The sequence below is a fragment of the Furipterus horrens genome, unplaced genomic scaffold, assembly GCF_987537825.1.
Source record: "Furipterus horrens unplaced genomic scaffold, mFurHor1.1.pri manual_scaffold_1, whole genome shotgun sequence".
In the NCBI taxonomy this organism is placed as follows: domain Eukaryota; kingdom Metazoa; phylum Chordata; class Mammalia; order Chiroptera; family Furipteridae; genus Furipterus; species Furipterus horrens.
In genome coordinates this window covers 57885174-57906184 of record NW_028327171.1, presented here as the reverse complement: position 1 = coordinate 57906184, position 21011 = coordinate 57885174, and the positions used below count along the sequence as shown (strand labels likewise).

Here is a 21011-nt window from a genome sequence, read left to right as displayed (position 1 = left end):
TTCCAGTGGGAGAACTAAGTGATGAGGAGATAGACAACCTAACAGATGCAGAATTCAAAACACTGGTGATAAAGATGCTCACAGGTTTGACAGATATACTTGAGTATGGCAGATGCATAAGGGAAGAAGTGAAGGCTATGCTAAGTGAAACGAAGAAAAATCCACTCAAAACCAATGGTGAAGGGAAGGAAAACGGGGTTCAAATCAATGAGTTGGAACATAAGGAAGAAAAAAACAGTCAACCAGTGCAGATTGAGGAAGCAAGAATTGAAAAAAAATGAGGAAAACTTCCCAAATTTTACAAAGAAGATGGACATACAGGTCGAGGTAGCACAGAGGATCCCGGGCGAGCTGGACCGAGAGGGGACCACACCAGGACGCATCATGATTGAGATACCAAAGGTGAAAGATAAATACAGAGTCCTGGGGGCAGCAAGAGAGAGGGGGAGAGTTGCCTACAGGGGTGTGCCTATAGGACTATCAGCTGATTTCTCAGAGGACACTTTGCAGGTAGGAAGGAACTGGCAAGCAGTATTCAATGTGATGAAAGGCAACCTGCAACCAGGATTGCTCTATCCAGTAAAGCTATCATTTGGAATGGAAGGGCAGATGAAGTGCTTCCCAGACAAGGTAAAGCTAAAGGAGCTCATCATCACCAAGCCATTATTACATGAAATGCCAAAGGGTCTTACTTAAGAAAAAGAAGATCAAAACTCTGAACACTAAAATGACAACAAACTCACAACTATGAACAACTGAATCTAAAAAATAAAAACAAAATCCAAGTAAGCAAACCAGAATAGGAACAGAACCATAGGTATGGGGATCATTTGGCGGGTTATCAGCTGGGAGGGGGGAGGGGGAGAAATGGGGAAATGGTTCAGGGACTAGGAAGCATAATCAGTTGGTAGGAAATAGACAGGGGGATGTTAAGAATAATATAGGAAAGGGCGAAGCCAAAGAACTTATATACACGACCCATGGACATGAACTAAGGCGGGTGGGATTGCTGGAGAGAAGGTGGGTACTGTGCAGAGGGGAGCAAAGGGGGGAAAAATGGAGCTACTGTAAAAACATAATAAAATATACTTAAAAAAAAAAAAAGAACAGTTATTTTTAGGAGCTTGGATTAAGGATTATGTTCATTGTTTTTCCCTGACTGGTGTGGCTCAGTGGATTGGGCAACATCTTGCCAACAGAAATGTTGCGAGGTCGCCGATTAGACTCCTGGTCAGGGTAGATGCCTGGGTTACGGGCCAGGCCCCCAGCTGGGGCATGGGAGAGGAAACTGATCACGATGGCTGTTTCACACATGATGTTTGACTCTCTCTCTTTCTCCCTCCCTTCTCCTCTAAACAATTAAATATATAAAATCTTTTTAAAAGATTATGTTCATTTTTTTATATTTATTTCTTGATTTTTACAAATGATGTTGTATTACTTTTATAATCAGAAATATATACAAGGGGGGACCCAAAAAATGGAGTTTATTTATTACAAATTGCATAGTCTTACATGTTTAAACTTCAGTCACCTTCAAAATACTGTCCATTTGATGCAATACACCCATCAAGATGCTCTTTCTTCTGCTCAAAACAGTTTTTGACCTCGTCAATTTTGATGCCTTTTAGAGTGCTTCTGCCATTTTTTGTTTCATCTATTCCACATCAGCAAAACGTTTCCCTTTGAGGACTTTTCATCCAGGGAAACAATAAAAAATGTTACTGAGGAAAGATCGAGTGAATAGGGATGGTGGGGCACATGGGTCATGCCGTTTTTTGCTCAAAAACTGCTGAATACTCAGCACAATGTGGGCAGGTGCAAGAGTAATCACCCGTCGTGAATTGGGCAAATGTATTGAAAGAGTCTTCAAAAAAAATTAACTGAAGCCAAACTCAGCCTCTCACAACAATGCCAGCTAGCTGTAGACACTGATACAGATGTGTTCCTAGAACGCTCACCTAGGCGGGAAAGCCTGTACTACAAGGGGCCTGCCCTCCTGAAGATAATTCTGTCTTCTTTGGTTTCCCCTCATATTTTTGTGTTTGTAATAATTCAGCAACTTTTCTGACAATTTAAGTACAATTCATTTCTGAAGTTAACCACCCAGAATTAGCACAGACTCCACAAGTTTAAGGGCATAGTCCCCCCAAAACTGCCACTACTTCTGACACCAGCCATGAGTGCCGGTGTCTCCAGGTCACCCACACTTTTGAGCAACTGGCTACAAATTCAGGGGTTCCCATCACGAATTCAGGCTTGATCCTCAGCTAGGATGACTCAGATCTCTGGATAGCAGTGGATTTATGATGAAAGTTTTACCACAAAGAGTACAAATCAGGATTAACCAGATGAAGAGACATGTTGGGTGAGGTCTGATTTTAGAACTTTCATGCCTCCTTCCTGTCGGTGGAGTCTGGATGCATCACCCTCCTCACATTGATGTGTTCACCAACCAGAAAAAAACTCTAGCCTCATTGACCAGAGGTTTTGGAATTTCTCTTTTATTGATTCCAGATAGAGGGGAAGGGAGGGAGAGAAAGAGAAGGAGAGAAACAGTGATGTAAGATAGAAACATCAATCAGTTACCTCCCGCAAACGCTCCAACTGGAGACTGAACAGGCATGTGCTCTGACCTTGCGGTTTGCAGGAGGGCATCCCACCAACTAAGCCACAGCAGCCAGGGCAGTGGCCAGAGTTTTTATTGGGCTTTCATTACATAAGCACGATTACTTGGATCACTGCCCAAGTGATTGAATGGAAACTCCAGGTCCTCATCTCCCAAAGGTCAGGACATCAGTCAAATATAACATAGTTCAAAGCTCGAATGCTCTTAATTCTGTGGTGATGTTTCTGACACATCAGCTTCCTTAGGGTCTCCTTAGCATAAACCAAGGTGTAATCCTAGGGTGCACCATGATTAATACAGACACTCCTGTCACTTGGAAAATTCCAAAGGTTTAGAAGATCCCTCTCATAACCTTGGGCAAGGGCCAAATTCTTTGTTATACAAAGCTAGGTCACATGAAACAACTAAAATTGAGTAGCCATCACATCCTGTGGATTTAGAAGAAAATAATACATGAAGCAATTTGCAAAGCCTAATAGATATCTCTTTTTTTAAGCAAGGCATATATACATGTCTAGGATTATTATCACATTAACTTAAATTCACCCCACTATGAATCTTTATGAAACAAGAGATTTATAAAATTTGAATGTTGTAAAAAATACTAACACATTTATTAAGAATTTTATCAAGGCTTGCAAATCAAATGTAATATTACTTTTAATCACACATATATTATCTTATTTGAATTTTATACATGTAGTATTACATTAATATAAACTTAAATATTCAGTTTCTCATAGCGTAGGGTAATTAAAAAAACCTCAATACAGGCCTACCTCATTTTATTACACTTTATTGTGCTTTGCATATACTGTGTTTTTTACAAAAAGATTACAACTTGCCAAAGGCTCAGATTAGGCTTAGCATTTTTTAGCAATAAGATTCTTTTAAATTAAGATATGTACCTTGTTTTTTAAAGACCCAATGCCATTGCACACTATATAGTCTACACTACAGTGTAAACATTCGTATGCAGTAGAAAATCAAAAAATTTATGTGACTCACTTTATTGCAATACTTGCTTTATTGTAGTTCTCTGGAACCTGCAAAATCTTCAAGGTATGCTTGTGGTTATACCTTGGGGATGTAATGACTATTATGTTCTGATTTTTAGAGGATTTCTTTAATGTCATTTTAATTGCACTTTTTAAAGTTCATTACTAGAGAGAGTCCCTGGCTGGTTTGGCTCATTGGATTGAGCGTCGGCCTGCGAGCTAAGTGTCGCTGGTTCGATCTTCCAGTCAGGGCACATCAGAGAAGGAAAACTCTGACTCCAAAAAACCCCCGCTGCCTTGCGGCATACCTCTTCAGGGGAAAGGCTAAGGGAGTAAACCCCGACAGAAAATCCGGAGCCGGAGTCCCTAAGGCGGTTTGACGTTGTAGTCAACACCGGCAACTCCTGCGGCGCACCTGAAGCCAAGCTGTATTGACTCCGTCTTTCCCTTGGACCCTTCAGCTGCGAAGAGAGGGGGGGTCTGCTGCATGGGCAACAGCAGACCCTCCATATCACCCTGCCCAGGCTCTGTAGCTTCAGCTTCACTGGAGAGGACACTCCAGCGTCATCGCAAGATGTGGATTCAACACGGGAGGAGACAGATACCGTGTCACTCCCGAGTCGGACTGCACAACCATTCTCGGCGGTGCAGATAGACTCTTAAGAAGCTACACCATCGTCTCTCGAGACGGATGGCTGCCGACGACGACGACGACGACTAGAGAGATCTGTCTGAATAATGTAACATAATTAATGTACTATCATGAAGTAAAGCAAATCCTATAGACCTGTAAGCAGTACTTTTATTTGTCTTTCATTAGAAAAATGAAATACAAGATAAGAAAAAGTTTTTATTTTCTTTCTCTTAGTTCTTTACATTTTAAAATTCATTACAAGCAGTTCTCATAAAATCACACCTGCTAGAATTCACTGGTGGTAGAGGATGACAGTTACTGGCATCAGCTTGGAACCCAGTATAAAGTGGACACTCACCAATCACGTTAAATGGCTGAATGGCAGACAGCTCTTTTATATACTAGATTTGAATATAGACATTTACTTTTGATTTCTTTACCAGTTGGTTTATTTTACCTAGTGATACTGTAGTAGTGCATATTTGTTGAGGATTTTCTATGTTCCAGGGACTGTTTTAAATGCTAAGTGTAAATATTTTAGTCTTCACAACTGTTCTGTGAGATACATTCAGCTGTCATCATGCCCATGACGCAGGATAACCCAAGAACAGAATGGTCACTCAAGGTCACATTGCTATTAGCGATACTTGGGATCTATCTCTCTATCTGAACTACTCACTGTCCACATGTGGTCTTAAGAGTATTGACACACACCATTTATCAATTCAACTGCCCTCTTCTAAGGAGATACCATCTCCTGAGAGTCACATATTGAATCCAGTGGGGATTGTGGTCAGCGGACTACGACTTTGTAGAATGAGCTGCTTTTTCTGCCTTTACTAAGAAGCAGAAGGAATTGTACAGACAGTGACCTTCTGAGTTGTTTTCTCTCCTCTCACAGCTGAAGGCACTGGAGACTGGCAGAGCCCAAGGTTTTAGATTGCATGTGCTTGTTTCTGAGCCTTGGGCCTAGAGAATTACAAGATTCTTACACCCACAAGTGTCCTTGCCAAGAGGTAGGATAGGTTCCAATAAATACTCAAATGCCAAAAGCTAACCATCATTCTCTGTTTTGTGACTGAAGTTTCAAATATCTATGGTGTGTCTCTAAAGCTTGTGGTTTTATTGAGCTCTGCTAGCATGTCAATGTTGACAAAGGTGAAATTGAAGAGTGAGCATGTAACAGGGCTGGTGCAGCGAGCAGTATCCATGTACATGCTGTCTTGTTGTAGGATGTCATTTACAATGCCAGGACTGCTTTGCAAAGCAGTAAACCACAGCTCCGCCACTCTTGGTCTGTCCAGCCAATGGCGCCATTCCCTCTTGATTGTGTCCCTATCAGCCTATATTCTCCTGAAGACAGACTTGAAAATGCTGAGGCCTCTGCAATTAAGAGCTCTCTGGACCTTTCGCAGTGACAAAGTGCAGTTTTCTATTCTGGTTTCCATTGCTCAGTCTCTCTTCAGTGTATGACAGTTTTTGCCCTTGCTGGGTGATTGGGAAATCTAAAAACAGTTCACCAAATATTAAGAATGGATTAAGTTAACAACATTCAGGTTTGTACCAATTGGAAATTATCCTCCCTTATATAATATTTTAGATAAAACTATATGGTAAAATTTTATAAGTAAGGGAAGAGAATTTAGTGTGGTGAAAAAGAAAACCTAGTGGCTCAAAAAATGGGGAAGGTAAACACATTCTTTTCGCGCCTGAAGCTTGTAAGGTATATTATACTTTGTTTAAGTTAATTGATATTATTTGCATTTACTTTTTAAAATCCTCACCAGAGGATATTTTTTTATTGATTTTGGAGAGATAGGGGGGAGAGAGAGAGACATCGATATGAGAGAGAAACATTGAGTGGTTGCCCCCTGTATGTGCCCTGACCAGGATTGAACCCGCAGCCTAAGTATGTGCCCTGACTGAGGATCGAACTTGCAACCTTTTGTTGTATGGCGCGATGCTCCAGCCAACTGAGCCACCCAGCCAGGGTGATAGTACTTGCTTTTAAAAACATTTTACATAGTTTTAGAATGTTTAAGGTAGGTTTTTTTTGTTTTTTGTTTTTGTTTTTTTTTCGAGTTGTTATTCAATCACTTGGATCAAATTTGAATCCTAATTTCTGCCGGGCATAGTTGAAAGCTGTTACTTGTCTGTATACTATATCAGTCTCAAACATACCTGATTACAAGGCTTACAGAGAACTGTGATAAAGTACAGATTTCCAGGCTTGGACCCCTGTTTGGGTGGATGAATTCTGTTATTTTTCCCTTCAAGTTTTCATTTTGAAAATAAAAATACTCAAATCTTATCTTCACCCAGATTCAGCATTTGTGAAAATTTGCCACTTTTGTACTATATTGTACCATTTGCCATATTGAGAGTTGAATAGATGGATGGATGGGTGCATGGGTGGTAGATAACTTGGCCTCTTTCACCATTAAGGCACTTAATAATCTCTTCTAATTCATTTCCTTCACAGTTCCTTGACAGGGTGTAATCCCCAGGCTTAATGTAGAAAGGACCAACAGGTGTTTAGTTAGAAGGTTACACTCAACGTAGAACTGTCAAATTATTCTTTTCATTGTGAAACAATGTTTTATGTATAAGTATACTTAAACATATATATGCCCTTTAAAAACTAGTAAGTACCCTGTTAGAACTAGAACATTAGCAGGAACTTCAAGCCCCTCATGGGTCACTGCTGAATATTTAACACACATCATTTCTCCTCCACATGTGACCATTTTCCTGAATTTTGTGTTATTCCCTGATTTTTCTTTAAAGTTTTCCCCCATAGATGTATCAGAAAAAAAGCATTTCAGTTCCCTGGTTTTGAATATTTTTTAAATGGATTTATAAGTTTTCTCAGATGACTTGCTTTTATTTTTTTCAGTGTTGTAATTTTGAGACTCATCCCTGTTGATATGTTTGGCTGTAGTTTGTTTTCATTACAAATGTGTCTTCAAATAATGTCTTTTTGTTCCACATAGTTTTGTTATAATGTTGATGAGGTGCTGTAGGAACTTAACTCTTGTTTGCACTAATGAGCCTGCAGTAAAATTGGGTATATGTCATTTCCCTTAAAGTTGCAGAACCTATCCATGATGTTAAGTAAGGACATATGAATGTACCAGAATCCATTGTACCACTGATGGACATTAGGAATGCTTTCAGTTTCTTTTCATATGAACAGTATGTCAAGAACATTCTTGTATATAACCTTTGTGAACATTCTTAGGTATGTCCAGAATTTAAGGTTCTAGAAAGGTGTAGTCATTTTCTAAATACAGAAGTTATCATTATTCAAGGAATAGAACTGATTCCTTGAACTCCTTTGGTTGGCCTGCAGCTGGGTCTGGATTTTTGGTATGCCCCAGAAAACATTTTTTATCTTCAAGATACCTAACTTCAGCTCCAGAGATGAGTGGAAGTAGTCCAAAACCAGAAATTATGATCCATGCTTATCAGGACAGTCATTTGAGCTGGGAATCTACATACTGGCTTATGCCATGGTGACATTCACAGAGTCAGACTACTGTGCTCACATGGTGTTCTAATGCTTCTTTGATACCTCCTCTGTGTTGGTGACTTTCTACTCTACTTGAACAACACTGTCCACATTCACTACTCTGATAAACAGGATGACACATTGGAAAGAACATAGACCTTGGATTTCCAAGTACTTGAGTTTAACAAGGTGAGAGATGTTGTTATAATTAAAGACAATATAAGAAAAGTGCTCTACCCTTTGTCTGACATTTGATAAACATGCAGTAAATTATGGTGTTGTTCTCTTCATTATTTGACATCACCCAGGACTCAGAAATGTAAAATACTGAAACTCCTTTTTCTGATAACCTCTTTTTCTTTCTTGATTGAATTAATGAAATTTCTCCCCAACCACTCCTTGTTTCAAAATCTCATCTCAACTTCCAGTTTACTTCTCTGAGTTTTCTTAAAATGTTCATGCACGTATTTTTGACTTAAAGGTTTAATGTGTCTTCTTTTAGTCTCCTCTTAAACATAACACATCCCAGTTTGAACTTGTGATTCCTACCCTCTGCATTCTCCACCATTTCCGTCGCCATCTTCCTCTCTATTCAGTCAATGTCATTGCCACCAACTTAGTTGCCTTCACCTAAAATTGAGACCCATCTTTGACTCCTGTCTTTTCTTTAGCCCATCAGTAGTTTCTGCTTCCAAATCATGCTATACATCTGACCATACACCTCCCCATTCTAAGCCAACAGCAGCTCTTATCTGGATCACTGCTGCCATCTCTTGTCACGTCTCTGCCTGTACTCTTGCCCCCTCAAGATAACTTATTGATCAGATTTGATCAGTCCACTGCAATTACAACAAATTACAAATGTTTGCCATGGCCTTTAGGTATGAGCAGACCTCTCCATTCCTTACCTTGGCTTTTTTCATTCACTGTGTCCTAGTCACACCTGACCTCTTCCTTTCCCTTGGGTATTCCAAGTTCAATGCCACATCAGGGCCTGTGCCTTTACCTTTCTTTCTTTCTTGGTGTAGTATCTCCTTTCATAGTTCAAATAGCTCAAAGGTCACCTCATGAGAGAGGGTTACCCTGACACTCATGTTTTTCTTAAACGTTTCGCTTTCTTCATAACTATACTATCTAAATTTAATCTTAAATATTTGTTGACATATTTTAAAATCTCATTCCACTGGAATGTAATGTCCAGCAGAGTGCCCATCTGGTTTACTGCTATATTTTCAACATCTGTAATAGTGCCTGGTACATAATAAGTACTCAGTAAATATGATACTTGTTAGGAATGAGTGAAAGGTCACTGGAGGCTAATGGAATCACAGAATTTGTTCATGTATCACTAAGTAATAATAGTAACTATATATTTTAAAGGTATGAAAATGTTTTATTTTTCAGAATTAATTGGACTTCTTCAAAATGTCGGGTAAGTTTTTGTGAATAAGTTTTAATTTGCTTTATTTTCAAGTGTGAATTGTGTGATTGCTTTCCTTAAAAATTGGAATTTATTTCATTTTGAAATTGTTTTATTGTTACTTAGTATTCGGAGAATATATATTCATGTATATATACTCATATATACATATGAATATTCCTTTCTGTATTTAACAAAAAGGATTAAAGGTGATTTATGGTGGCACATATATTGAAAGAGCTCTGAAGTATATGGGAAAGTGTGGGTAAAGTAAAAATACTGGTAGGAAGATAAGTCTCCAAAGAAAGATAGTAACAATAAAAAGCCTGTGATGACAGCCTGACTTCACAGAGGAGGGCTCAAAAGTAGCCCCTGCATGTTCAAGCAATGCAGGAGATGTTATAAGGAGAGAAACCCTCTGTTTATGGGATTCGTGTGTGTGTGTTTAGACTAAAGTCAATCAGTTAAGAGATTCAGAACTTCCCCTTAGAGTGAGTCTGAGGAGAAGGTTCTCTAATTTCAACAAGAGCACATCACGGAGGGAGATCTCAATACCCACTTCATGCAATTAAGGTGACTTAGGTCTTTTAGGAGGAACACTGGAGATGTAGACTAAACTGCCTCTCACTGGGCTCTGTGTGGCACCGCTGGTTTTTAAAACATTTAATATTCATTGTGCTCTGTTTTCAATTTACTAAATATTTACCATGTTATGTTTTGAATTTTTAAAAAATGCAGCCATTTCCAAAAATTGATTCAGGAAAAATCAGATATACTCTATATATGACTGTATATTTGAACACTGAAAGGGATTCATGTAGGCAGGAATCTGATTCAGACCAGCTGAAGCTGCTAGCACGAAAGCTTGTTGCTTTGATCATAGCATAGTGGTATAATGCTGTTTTATTTTTTAATCTATATTCAGCCTTAAAATTCGTCAAATATAGTAATAAGTTGATATTTAATATACAGGTTGATATTTAATAAAAATATAATAAATTATGTTTTGTATGAAATAATAAGTGTATTTCATATTGGTTTTATGCATTGGTGCATGCCAGTAGGAAAAAAATGAATAAGTTCTGTTATCGTATCATTTCTATTGTAAATCATGTCCTCTATCTTTCCCGACAGATGTAGTTCCCACAGCCCCTGAGCAACCTGCAGATGAAATGGAAAATCAAAGAAAATCGCCTGATCCACAGCCTGATAATCCTCCTGACTACGATTCCCATTTTGTACCAGGTATGCTAAATATTCAGGAAGGATCTTTCTTGTCTCAAGATAACCATTCTAATAGTCAAGATTGCTTTCTAAAGTAAGTAATTAATTGAGTGGCTCAATAAATATTGAATGCCTAGAGGTACCAAATAGATTACTAGGTATCAATTAAGAACATAATCTTAGGACTTCCAGTCCAGATGGAGATGTAGGTAAACACTGCTTGCCTCTTTGCACAACCACATAAAAAATACAACTAACATATAGAATAACCATTACTCAGAACCATCAGAAATCGAGTTGAATGGAAGTTCAACAACTACAGAATTAAAGAAATCATATCCATCTAGACTAATAAGGGGCAGAGATGTGGAGAGGCAGAATAGGCTGGCCTTATACCCACGTGGGGTGGATGAAAATTCAGGAGGGATATCTTGGGAGTGAGGGGTCCCAGCCCTATACCAGGACCCAAACCCAGGCTCCAGTGCCAGGAAGATAAGTCCCCATAACTTCTGGCTGCAAAAACCAGTTGTGATTGAGTTGGTGGAAGAAACTTAGAGTCCCAAGCAGTTCCTTCTAAAGAACCTGCACAAAGACTTACTGAAACTCACTCCCTCTGGGCTCCAGCCCCAGGGCAGCAGCTTGAAAGGCACCAGTGGCAGACAGGGAGAAACTGAAGTGTCTGACATAAAGGCGAGAGCTAAGGGACAGCTTTCTCCTGGACTGAAAGGTAGGCAGATCCCAATGTTCCATTTCTGAACCCTCCCCACACGAAGGCACAGAGCCAGCAGGCTGGTGGCACCATAACTGAGACTCTATCAACTTGGATAACACTGTTTGCACTGTCCTGGCAAAACCCTGAGACTATGCCCCATCCAACATATGGGCTCCCCACCAAACTGTTAGCAGTGGCTTTGCCTTATGAATGGCTGGTCTTGGCTCATGCTTCACAACTTCCTAAATTTTCTCAAGCAAGCAACAGCCATCCTCAGTTGCCCCCAGCCCCCATACTTCTTGCTAAGTGGTCCCAGGCCTGGCACTAGCAGCAACCAGCCTATGTTCACAGTTGGTTTTGCCTAGAAACCTCCAAGCCCGGCACAAGTAGCAGCCACCTGCAGACTGCTTTATAGCTCATGCAGGGTTGCCCCAGGCAGAACACAGATGGGGACTGACCTTGGCCTACACCACCCTGGAAACCCCAGAGCCCGCACACCCAGTACATAGCTACAGATCGAAGTTGGAGCTTCACCACCCTGCCCCTATACAGCTGGTCCTCCACGGTGGGCTGAAGTTGGTGATCAGTGGTCACAGCCAGTCCTTGCAGCTGACTGGCCTGGGTAAATCCCTCCCATTGACCTGCTGTCATAAGCTCAGTTCCTGATAGAGTCTTTCCTATAAGTCAACTGGGCAGTTGCTTGACTAGCTGCCTGCAGAGCAGTGGGGCACCAAGGAATAGACAAGAGTCACACAGAGTAACTATGCTACTCACTCAGTTTTTATTGAATGCAGGTTCACTGAAAGTAGAACGTCAACATGCATTGCTATTCTACTTACACTCTAACAATCTAAGAGAATTATAGTACACACACACACACACACACACACACACCAATCAATGGGGGAGAACAAACCTGAGTCCCAGAGTTTCAGTCTGCCGATCCAGGAGACAGCATGGTGGGCAAGGAAGTTTTCAGCGTCTTGCAAGGAAGGTTATCCAGAGTCAGGTGGGCAGCAAGGCAGACGAAGTCCTCAGTCCAGCAGGGCAGAGCCTCCAGTGGTTGATGCCAAGGGAGATCAGCATGGCACAGAGCAGGACTCTGTTGTGTGGAACTCAGCTGCCTCGGTTATACTTTGAAAGTGGTGTACTGCACCCTTATGGGTCTTTCTGATAAATGTCTTGGTACCCGTGATGGCAAGTGGGGAATTTGCCCAGGAGTCTACCTATGGGTGGTCCTGCTCTGCAGACCTGGCTGTTCTGATCACATGTGTAGATATCTTGGGTGTGTCTCCTTGCCAGATGTGTCTAGCATGACTTACATAGTTCCCTTCTGGAACCAAAGTGTCATGACTGACTGGCAGCCATCATGGTTGACATGAGTGACTCCAGTTTGTTTTATATATTTTATCTTATCTTGAATGGACTGATGCTGTTTTATTGGTCCTGTTCTTCACACCTGCCAATAGCAATCAAGGCTCAACTACAAGAGGAGGGTGTACTCAGCCCACACAAAGAGTGCACATCGAGTACCCAGGTTTGGTGACAGGGGAGGCTATGCCACTGGACCCTACAGGACACCTATTACATTAGGCTACACTCCCAAGACAAGGAGTCATAGCAGTCTACCTAGAAACAAACACAGGGAGGCTGCCAAAATGAGGAGACAAAGAAATATGGCCCAAATGAACAAACAAATCAAAACTCCAGAAAAAGAACTAAACAAAACAGAGAGAAGCAGTCTATCAAATGCAGAGTTCAAAATGCTGGTTTTAAGGATCCTCAAGAAACGTAGTGAGGACCTCAACAGCATTAAAAAGATCCAGTCAGAAGGATACACTAATTGAAATAGGAACTATCAGGTATTAACAGTAGAGTGATTAAGCTAAGAATCAAATCAGCAATTTGTACATAAGGAAACAAAAAACAACCAATCAGAACAACAAGACAAAATAATAGTAATAGTATTAATAATAATAAACAAAGTAGTGTAGGCAGCCTTTGGGACAACTTCAAGCTTTCCAACATTCGCTTCATAGTGGTGTCAGGAGGATAAGAGAAAGAACAAGAAATTGGAAATCTATTTGAAAAAAGAATGAAAGAAAACTTTCCTAATGTGGTGAAGAAAATAGACACATAAGTCCAAGAAGCACAGAGAGTCCAAACAAGATGGATGCAAAGAGGCCCACTCCAAGACACATCATAATTAGAATACCAAAGTTTAAAGATAAAGAGAGACTCTCAAAAGCAGCAAGAGAAAAGCAGTTATTTATCTACAGGGGAGTTCCCCTAAAGCTGTCAGCTGATTTCTCAAAAACAACTTTGCAGGCTAGACAGGATTGGCAAGAAACATTCAAAGTCATGAAAGGTGGGAACCTACAGCCAAGATTGCTCTACCCAGCAAAGCAAAGCTATCATTTAGAACTGAAGGGCAGATAAAGAGCTTTTCAGACAAGAACAAACTAAAGGAGTTCATCAGCACCAAACCATTAGTACATGAAATGTTAAAGACACTTATTTAAGAAAAAGATCAAAACTACAAACAACAAAAAGGCAATAAATACATATCTATGAACAATTGAACCTAAAAGACAAAGTAAGCAAACAAATAGAACAGACAGAATCATGGATATGGAGAGCTTTTTGATGGTTGTCAGATGGGAGAGGGATTGTGGGGGAATGGGTGAAGAGGTGAGCAGATTAAGGAGTACAAATAGGTAGTTAGTTACAGAATAGCCATGGGGCTGTACATACAGTATAGGAAATGGAGTAGCCAAAGAACTTATACGCATGACCCAAGGACATGAACAATGATGAAGGGATTGCCTGAGGGAGTGGGAGGTGCTGGGTGGATAGGAGCAAAAGGGGAAAAATTGAGACAACTGTAATTGCATAATCAATAAAATATAATTTAAAATAAAGAACATACTCTTACCTTCATAGGATTTATAGGGTACTGAGGAAGGAAGTTGTACTAACATTGGTAGCATTCTCTTTGCTTGATTATGGAAAAATGAAGAGAATGCTGCAGGGGCACAGATGGCAGTCACTGACTACCTGGGCTCTGAGAGAAGCCCTGACACCCTAACTGAGGAAGTCATGTGTTGCTGGCTGGGTAAAGTTTCCCAATCAAACAAAAAGAGGCAGGGAGCATGGCTGGCCGAAAGAGCAGTATGTCCAAAAGCACAGGTCATGAAGATCTGGTATGAAGCATGAGCGGGACAAATGGCAAGGGAAATGGAAGTAAATGGCCTTGACTGCTGGTTAAGGAACTTGAAGTTCTATGACTACTTTAACAAATCTAAATACACTGCTGCTGGTGACTCAGGAAAATGGATACTCACACTGCTAGTGGAAATTTGAGTTATTATATAGTCTGTTTAGAAAATCATTTTGCAATAAGTAAATTTTTTTTTGAATTAAAAATATACTTCTAAGGAAATAGTTTTCATCAGGATTATAGTCAAATATATTTTAATGGCTTAGAAAATGACAGACAGGGTTGTAGCAATAATTCTTCAGATATGTATTTATGCATACTCAGAGGTGGAAACCACTAAGTTAGGCTGTGAAAGAGCAGAAGAAACCCTGGTATCCACAGGATGATGGCAGAGATTTTGTTTTGGCTCTAGGCGTATGATCCGTGGAGCTCAGGTGGCCTTTACCCCTGCAGTGTTTTCTGAAATAGCAGGACTTCCTTTTCCCCTTTCTCTCATGTGTATGCATATTGTATGGATCTAACCCGGTATAACCCCCTGTAACTGGCTGAACTCTGCTAAATCCAAGGTTGTCACAACCCAAATTATAATCTTCCTGTATTCGATCATTTCTCTATATTTAATTTCAATGACTATCAGCATGATCTACATAATCTATCTTATTTTCACCAGTCACTCCATCCAAGCACCACCATTTCAAAGAAGTAAACACTGGTTATAAATCATATTCTGGTCATCTGGGAAAGCGTTTATTCCTCTATATATCAAAAAATTAACAAAACAAGTAAGAGACATCCTTCAAATTAAATGCTCTACAAGAAACATGATGCAGAGCATACAACTAAGAAATTTAGTTTTGAAATTGTAACAAAAATTCACTGTGACCGCCACCTAGTGGCTGAACTATGTACTTTCTTATGGTGACAGATTACGTCCCTGTGATTCATATTGAGAAACTTGAAATACTCTACTTGAAATATTTGGCTTTAGTTAATTTTTAAAAATTCAATTATATAATTTTCATTTGCATTATAGTACTAGATATGTGTTCTTCCCAAAAATTATTTTGTCCCAAATATCTTTAAAATAATAGTCAATAAAGAAACCTTTGTTATATGTAGTCTCTTTATAGAGAAAAATGACATAATTTATTGAAATAAAAAAGAATGATAATCCAAATAACCAAGAAAACACAAATCGCACAGAGCAGTATTTATCACACTAATATTGGCAGGACAGTGCTCCATAACAGACTTCTTTTTGTTTTTCACTATTACCTTTTAATTGTTTTATGGTAAGAACATTTCAGATCTACTTTCTTAGCAAGTTTCTAGTATAAAATACAGTATCATTAATTATACTCATCATGCTCAGAATTATTCATCTTTTCATAATTTAAATATTTTTTATTTTTTAAAGTACAATTGACATACAATATTATATTCGTTCCAAGTATACAACCCAATGATTAGATGTTATATAACTGATCACCCCGATAAACCTAGTACCCATCTGACATCATACATAGTTATTACAATATTATTGACTATATTTCCTGTGCTGTACTTTTACATCATTGTGACTATTCTGTAATTACCAATTTGTACTTCTTAATCCCTTCACTCCCCCCCCCCCCCGCCCCCAGATCCCCTCCTGTCTGGCTACTGTCAAAATGTTCTCTATATCTTTGAGTCTCTTTCTGTTCTGCTTGCTTATTTATTTATTTATTTATTTATTTATTTTATTTTACACTCCACATACAAGTGAAATCATATGGCATTTGTCTTCCTCTGTCTGACTTATTTCACTCAACACAATACCCTCAAGGTCAACACAATACCCTTCAAGGTCCATCCATGTTGTTGCAGATGGCAAGATTTCATTTTTTTCTATGGCTGAGTCATGTTCCATTGTACACATATATGCACCACTTCTTTACCCAGTCATCTTCTGTTGATGGACACCTAGGTTGCTTCCATATCTTGGCTATTATAAATAATGCTGCAGTGAACAAATGGATGTATATTTCTTTTCAATTTGTGTTTTGTGTTTCTTCAGATAGGTATCTAGAAGTAGAATTGCTGGGTCCTTCTTTGCTTCTTGTTACATAGCCTAGCCTTTGTTTTAAAGTCTTTTGTATGGTGTAAGTATTGCTACCCAAGTTTTTGTTTGCTTATTTCTGTCCATTTTTATGAAATATCTTTTTCCATCCCTTTTACTTTCAGTCTGTATGTGTCTTTCCATCTGAAGTGAGTCTCTTGTAGACAACGTATATAAGAATCTTGTTATCCCTTCATATGTCTTTTGATTGGAGCATATAATCCATTTGCATATAAAGTAATTGTCAAAAGATATGTATTTATTACCATTTTATTATTCATATTTTTAAATAGATTTGAGAGAGAGAGAGAGAGAGAGGAAGGGACCAGGGGAGAGAGAGAGAGAGAGAGAGAGAGAGAGAGAGAGAGAGAGAGAGAGAGAGACATTGATTTGTTCTTCCTCTTATTTATGCACTGATTGGTTGATTCCTTTATATGCCCTGACCAGGGATCAAACCCACAACCTTGGCATATCCAAACAATGCTCTAACCACCTGAATACCCCGCCAGGGTTATTATTCATATTTTTCATCTTTTTCCCCTTCTTCTTAAGGAAGACCCTTTGACATTTCTTGTAACACTGATTTGTTGGTGATGAACTCCTTTAGATTTTCCTTTTCTGGGAATGTCTTTATCTGTCCTTTAATTATAAATGACAGCTTTGCTGGGCAGACTTCTTTCTTTAAGTGCAGGATACCCTAGTTACACAAAGTTAAACATGTTTTGATTTGTTTTGCTTTCCTGCAGAATGAAACAGACCTTTAATAGCAATTTCAAAGCTAAAAAGAGAGTATTAAAATGCCAGTTTCCCACATATAATTTGTCATATTTTTCTCCTTCAGTTCTCATTACATCTATGGATAATGCATCATTTGATGTAAATCATTTGATTACATAAGTTTGTGTATGTTTTTCTTGGAAATGTAATCTTTATACTGAATAGCTTCATAATCTAAATTTAATTTTCTTTCTGATTTATAGATCATCAAATTTTATTACATGAATTACTTTTATGTTAGTCACTAGATTAATATCACAATAATTAATCATCAACTCATTAAAATGATATAACAGTATTCTTAAGATAGTTCATATGACTTTTAGTTACATTGTTTTTAATAACAGTTATAAAAAAGTAGGGAAGGATATCTGATTTGCAACCCAATTTAAGTCCCCTTAAACACAGCTCTTGAAGAAATTAAAGACAATTCATGACCAACTGAAATACATGTCATTTCTTCCATTTTTAAATTCTTTTTCTTCCATTTAAAAAAAGACATTGGATCTTTTTAAAAAGCTTTAACTGGAGCTTTAATTTGACATTATTTCTGGTTACCATTATTTTTTCCTTTGGTCTCTCCTGAGTCTCAGTCTGTGTCACGAGCTCTGTGTTCCCTACCCTTAAACACTGGCATTCTCTAGAGTTCCTTGGTCCACTCCCTTGTCCTTCCCTTTCTCACTCCTTCTGTTTACTCATCCTCCTACACCAGTGGTTCTCAACCTTCCTAATGCCACAACTCCTTAATACAGTTCCTCATGTTGTGGTGACCCCCAACCATAAAATTATTTTTGTTGCTACTTCATAACTGTAGTTTTGCTACTGTTATGAATCGTAATGTAAATATCTGATATGCAGGATGTATTTTCATTGTTACAAATTGAACATAATTAAAGCATAGTGATTAATCACAGAAACAGTATGTAATTATATATGTGTTTTCCAATGGTCTTAGGCGACCCCTGTGAAAGGGTCGTTCGACCCCCAAAGGGGTTGCGACCCACAGGTTGAGAACTGCTGTCCTACACACTCTCCCAAGTCACCTTGGTAATACCCATGGTTTCATTGGCCTTTAACCACTTGTGAATTCCTTAGCCTGTATCAATCTCTTGTGCTCTAAACTTGCATTTCCAGTGCCTATAGAACCCTTCCCTAGGTGACCCTGGATATCAGGCTTAGTGATTCTCGATCCAGCTTTGGCATACTGCTCCCGAACACACATCCTCTATTCTTTCTCTACTTTGGAGGCCTACAGGGACCAAAGTCTGAAACTCAAGGATCTTTCCTTGCATTCAATCTGTTAACCGAGACAATATTGTTCTTAAATGTTGGTTATTGTTTCTCCACTTTTTGCTCCATTCATCACAATCAAACTTCCGTGCCTTCCATCTGGATTCTGCAAGCATGTCCTTCCTAATCCAACCTTCTCATCCATTATGGCTCTAAATGTAAAACTAATCACTCCACTTTCCATTTTATTAGCATAAACTTCAAGTTCTTGGCACAGAGGATAGATCTTCCATAATTTTCACTTCTTCCCAGTTTTCCTTTCTACCTCATCTGCTAAACCTCCATACATGGTTGTCCCCCCGACAGTGCTGAGCCTCCCTTATGCAACTGCTCACTTTGCATCTTTTCTCCCTGTAAAGCCTTTGCCCCCTCGTGGAGTTGCTGGTGAGCTGTAGTGTCAGCACTCACCTCTAGGGTGCCCCTTGTGCCTAGGTCAGGTGCCCCTCCTCTCTGATCTCGTCACATATTATGCAGCTACCTCTAATTACACCAGTCTCTTGCTTCGTGATGACCATTCACTTTTTCTTATAAATGTGTGTATTCTCCACAGAACTGGATGTCTTGGAAGACAGACATGTCTTTGTACAACTCTCTGTTCCTAGCAGCAAGCACAGCAGCTGTTCCTTGAAATGGGCTTGAGGAATGTTTCCTAGGTAAAGGAATGTGGATTTATTTTATGGCCTTGTTCTCAGACAGTATTAGGAGAAATAGTTTTGCAATTCATGACTTTCATGAGTGAGAGTTTTATGAGTAACCAAAATCTCTAGACTGCATCAGGTTCAAAAGCCCCTCTTCCTTTTCATGTTCAAATCACCAGAATCAGAGCCTTTGTCCCTCTTGCCTTACAGGGATTGCCATCTTTATTGTATTTCTCATCCCAAAGTACTTCTCAAGCAATGTCCCTTCCTGGTGGTGGTTGGCTTTCTCAGCATTAGCCGACTCCAGACCACTGCTTTGCCTCTATGCTGGTGACCTCTACGGTCTTGAAACCAACTTTCTGCTAGCTAAGCTGTTTTTTCCTGCATTGTGCTGTCCCATGGGTAGTGGGAGGCTGTGTTGAACCTAAGGACTTAAGGACCTGAAAATAGCTACTAACTAGAGTTGCTCTTCCAGTCGGCAGTTCTGGGCCCTCCACAGAAGCCCATTTTGGTGTTTGTCTTCCTGGCCTCTGCTCTTAACGTAGTTAATGGTGACTCTGCAGTCCGAATACTTGAGTTTTAATTCTGACTCTGCCACATATTAGCAATGTACCCTTCAACAAGTTACTTAACCTCCTTATGCCTCAGTTTCCTTATTTGTAAATTAATGATAATAACAGTACCTCTCAAATAGGGTTGATGTAATGATGAAAAGATTTAATACTTATAAAGTAGTTATAACAGTGCTTGGAACATAAAAGAGCCCAGTAAGTGTTTTGTTTCTTTCTTTCATTTCTTTTTTTCTTTTTTGTAGTCAACATAGCTTCCTCAAACAAGAGTTTCTTCCATATCTGCATGGTATCTAGGATTCATTCCGTTGGATTCTCTGAGAGAGCATCACCTCCATGTTATCCCACTCTGTCAAGGCCTGTTCATTCCACAATAGTGACCTTTGAAAAAAACAGTTGCCAATGGAACTGTATACATTTTGGGGGAGATAACAGTCCCTGTTCTATACGGCTACGTGGCATTGCTTTTTATTACAAAAAGATACCAGAACCCCTATTCTATAGACTCATAGTACCCAAAGCCTAGGTTACCAGGAAAATATGACATCATTGGAGGAGTTTCCACATCACAGCCCAAGTGAGCCTTCTATCCAGTCTTATTCCCTTTAGCAAAATTACCCAAATGTGAGATGAATCTCACTTTACCTTCTTGCCATCATCTGGAATGACCTTCCAGCAATTTTTGAGTAGATATATAAGAAAACAGATACATGCACATGCACACATTGTAAGAACTAAGTAAGTAATTTTCAGAGAGAAACCAGTTTAACCTAAAATTTGGTAAGATTTTTTTTTCCTGTAGATCCACAGAGAACTATCACCATGATGAAAACAAGCTCCATCACAGTTTTGTAACATTGTCTCCTCCTTTTCCATTCCAGAATAGATTCTTTCTTTTCTTCACATTGGTCAAATAAAAGCTTCTTTGAATCAGTGGCTTGCAAACATTCTTGATGACAATCTACTATGACCCGCACTAAACAGTAGAAACGTATGTATTTTATATTTAACCAACATAAATTCACCAAGTAATACATAATACAGTGAGTATATAGTATATGGCATTACAGTGTGATATTTTCTATTTTTGTCCAGCCTACTTAGTTTCATTTTTTTAATTGCAATTGTGAATTATTAAAGTGATTTCAAAGCCCACGTATGTATCTAGTTTGCAAAACATTATATATAACAATGTTTCTTAAACTTAGTTGTTGATAAGAATTAATGAAATAGCAATACTCATATTAGACAAAATATACGTTAAGACAAAAATTTTACTAGAGATAAAAGA

At 39.0% G+C, this 21011-nt stretch overlaps 1 protein-coding gene across 1 annotated transcript in view; it reads left to right on the top strand.

The window, feature by feature from the left end:
- The window catches only part of PLSCR4 (phospholipid scramblase 4), a 52179-nt gene that overhangs the window by 13613 nt on the left and 17555 nt on the right, over positions 1-21011 (top strand). The window contains exons 2-3 of the mRNA XM_090284424.1: positions 9177-9204; positions 10327-10437. Of these exons, the coding sequence (XP_090140550.1) occupies positions 9198-9204; positions 10327-10437 (118 nt within the window). The 5' untranslated portion in view covers positions 9177-9197. The remainder of the gene's footprint in view (positions 1-9176; positions 9205-10326; positions 10438-21011) is intronic.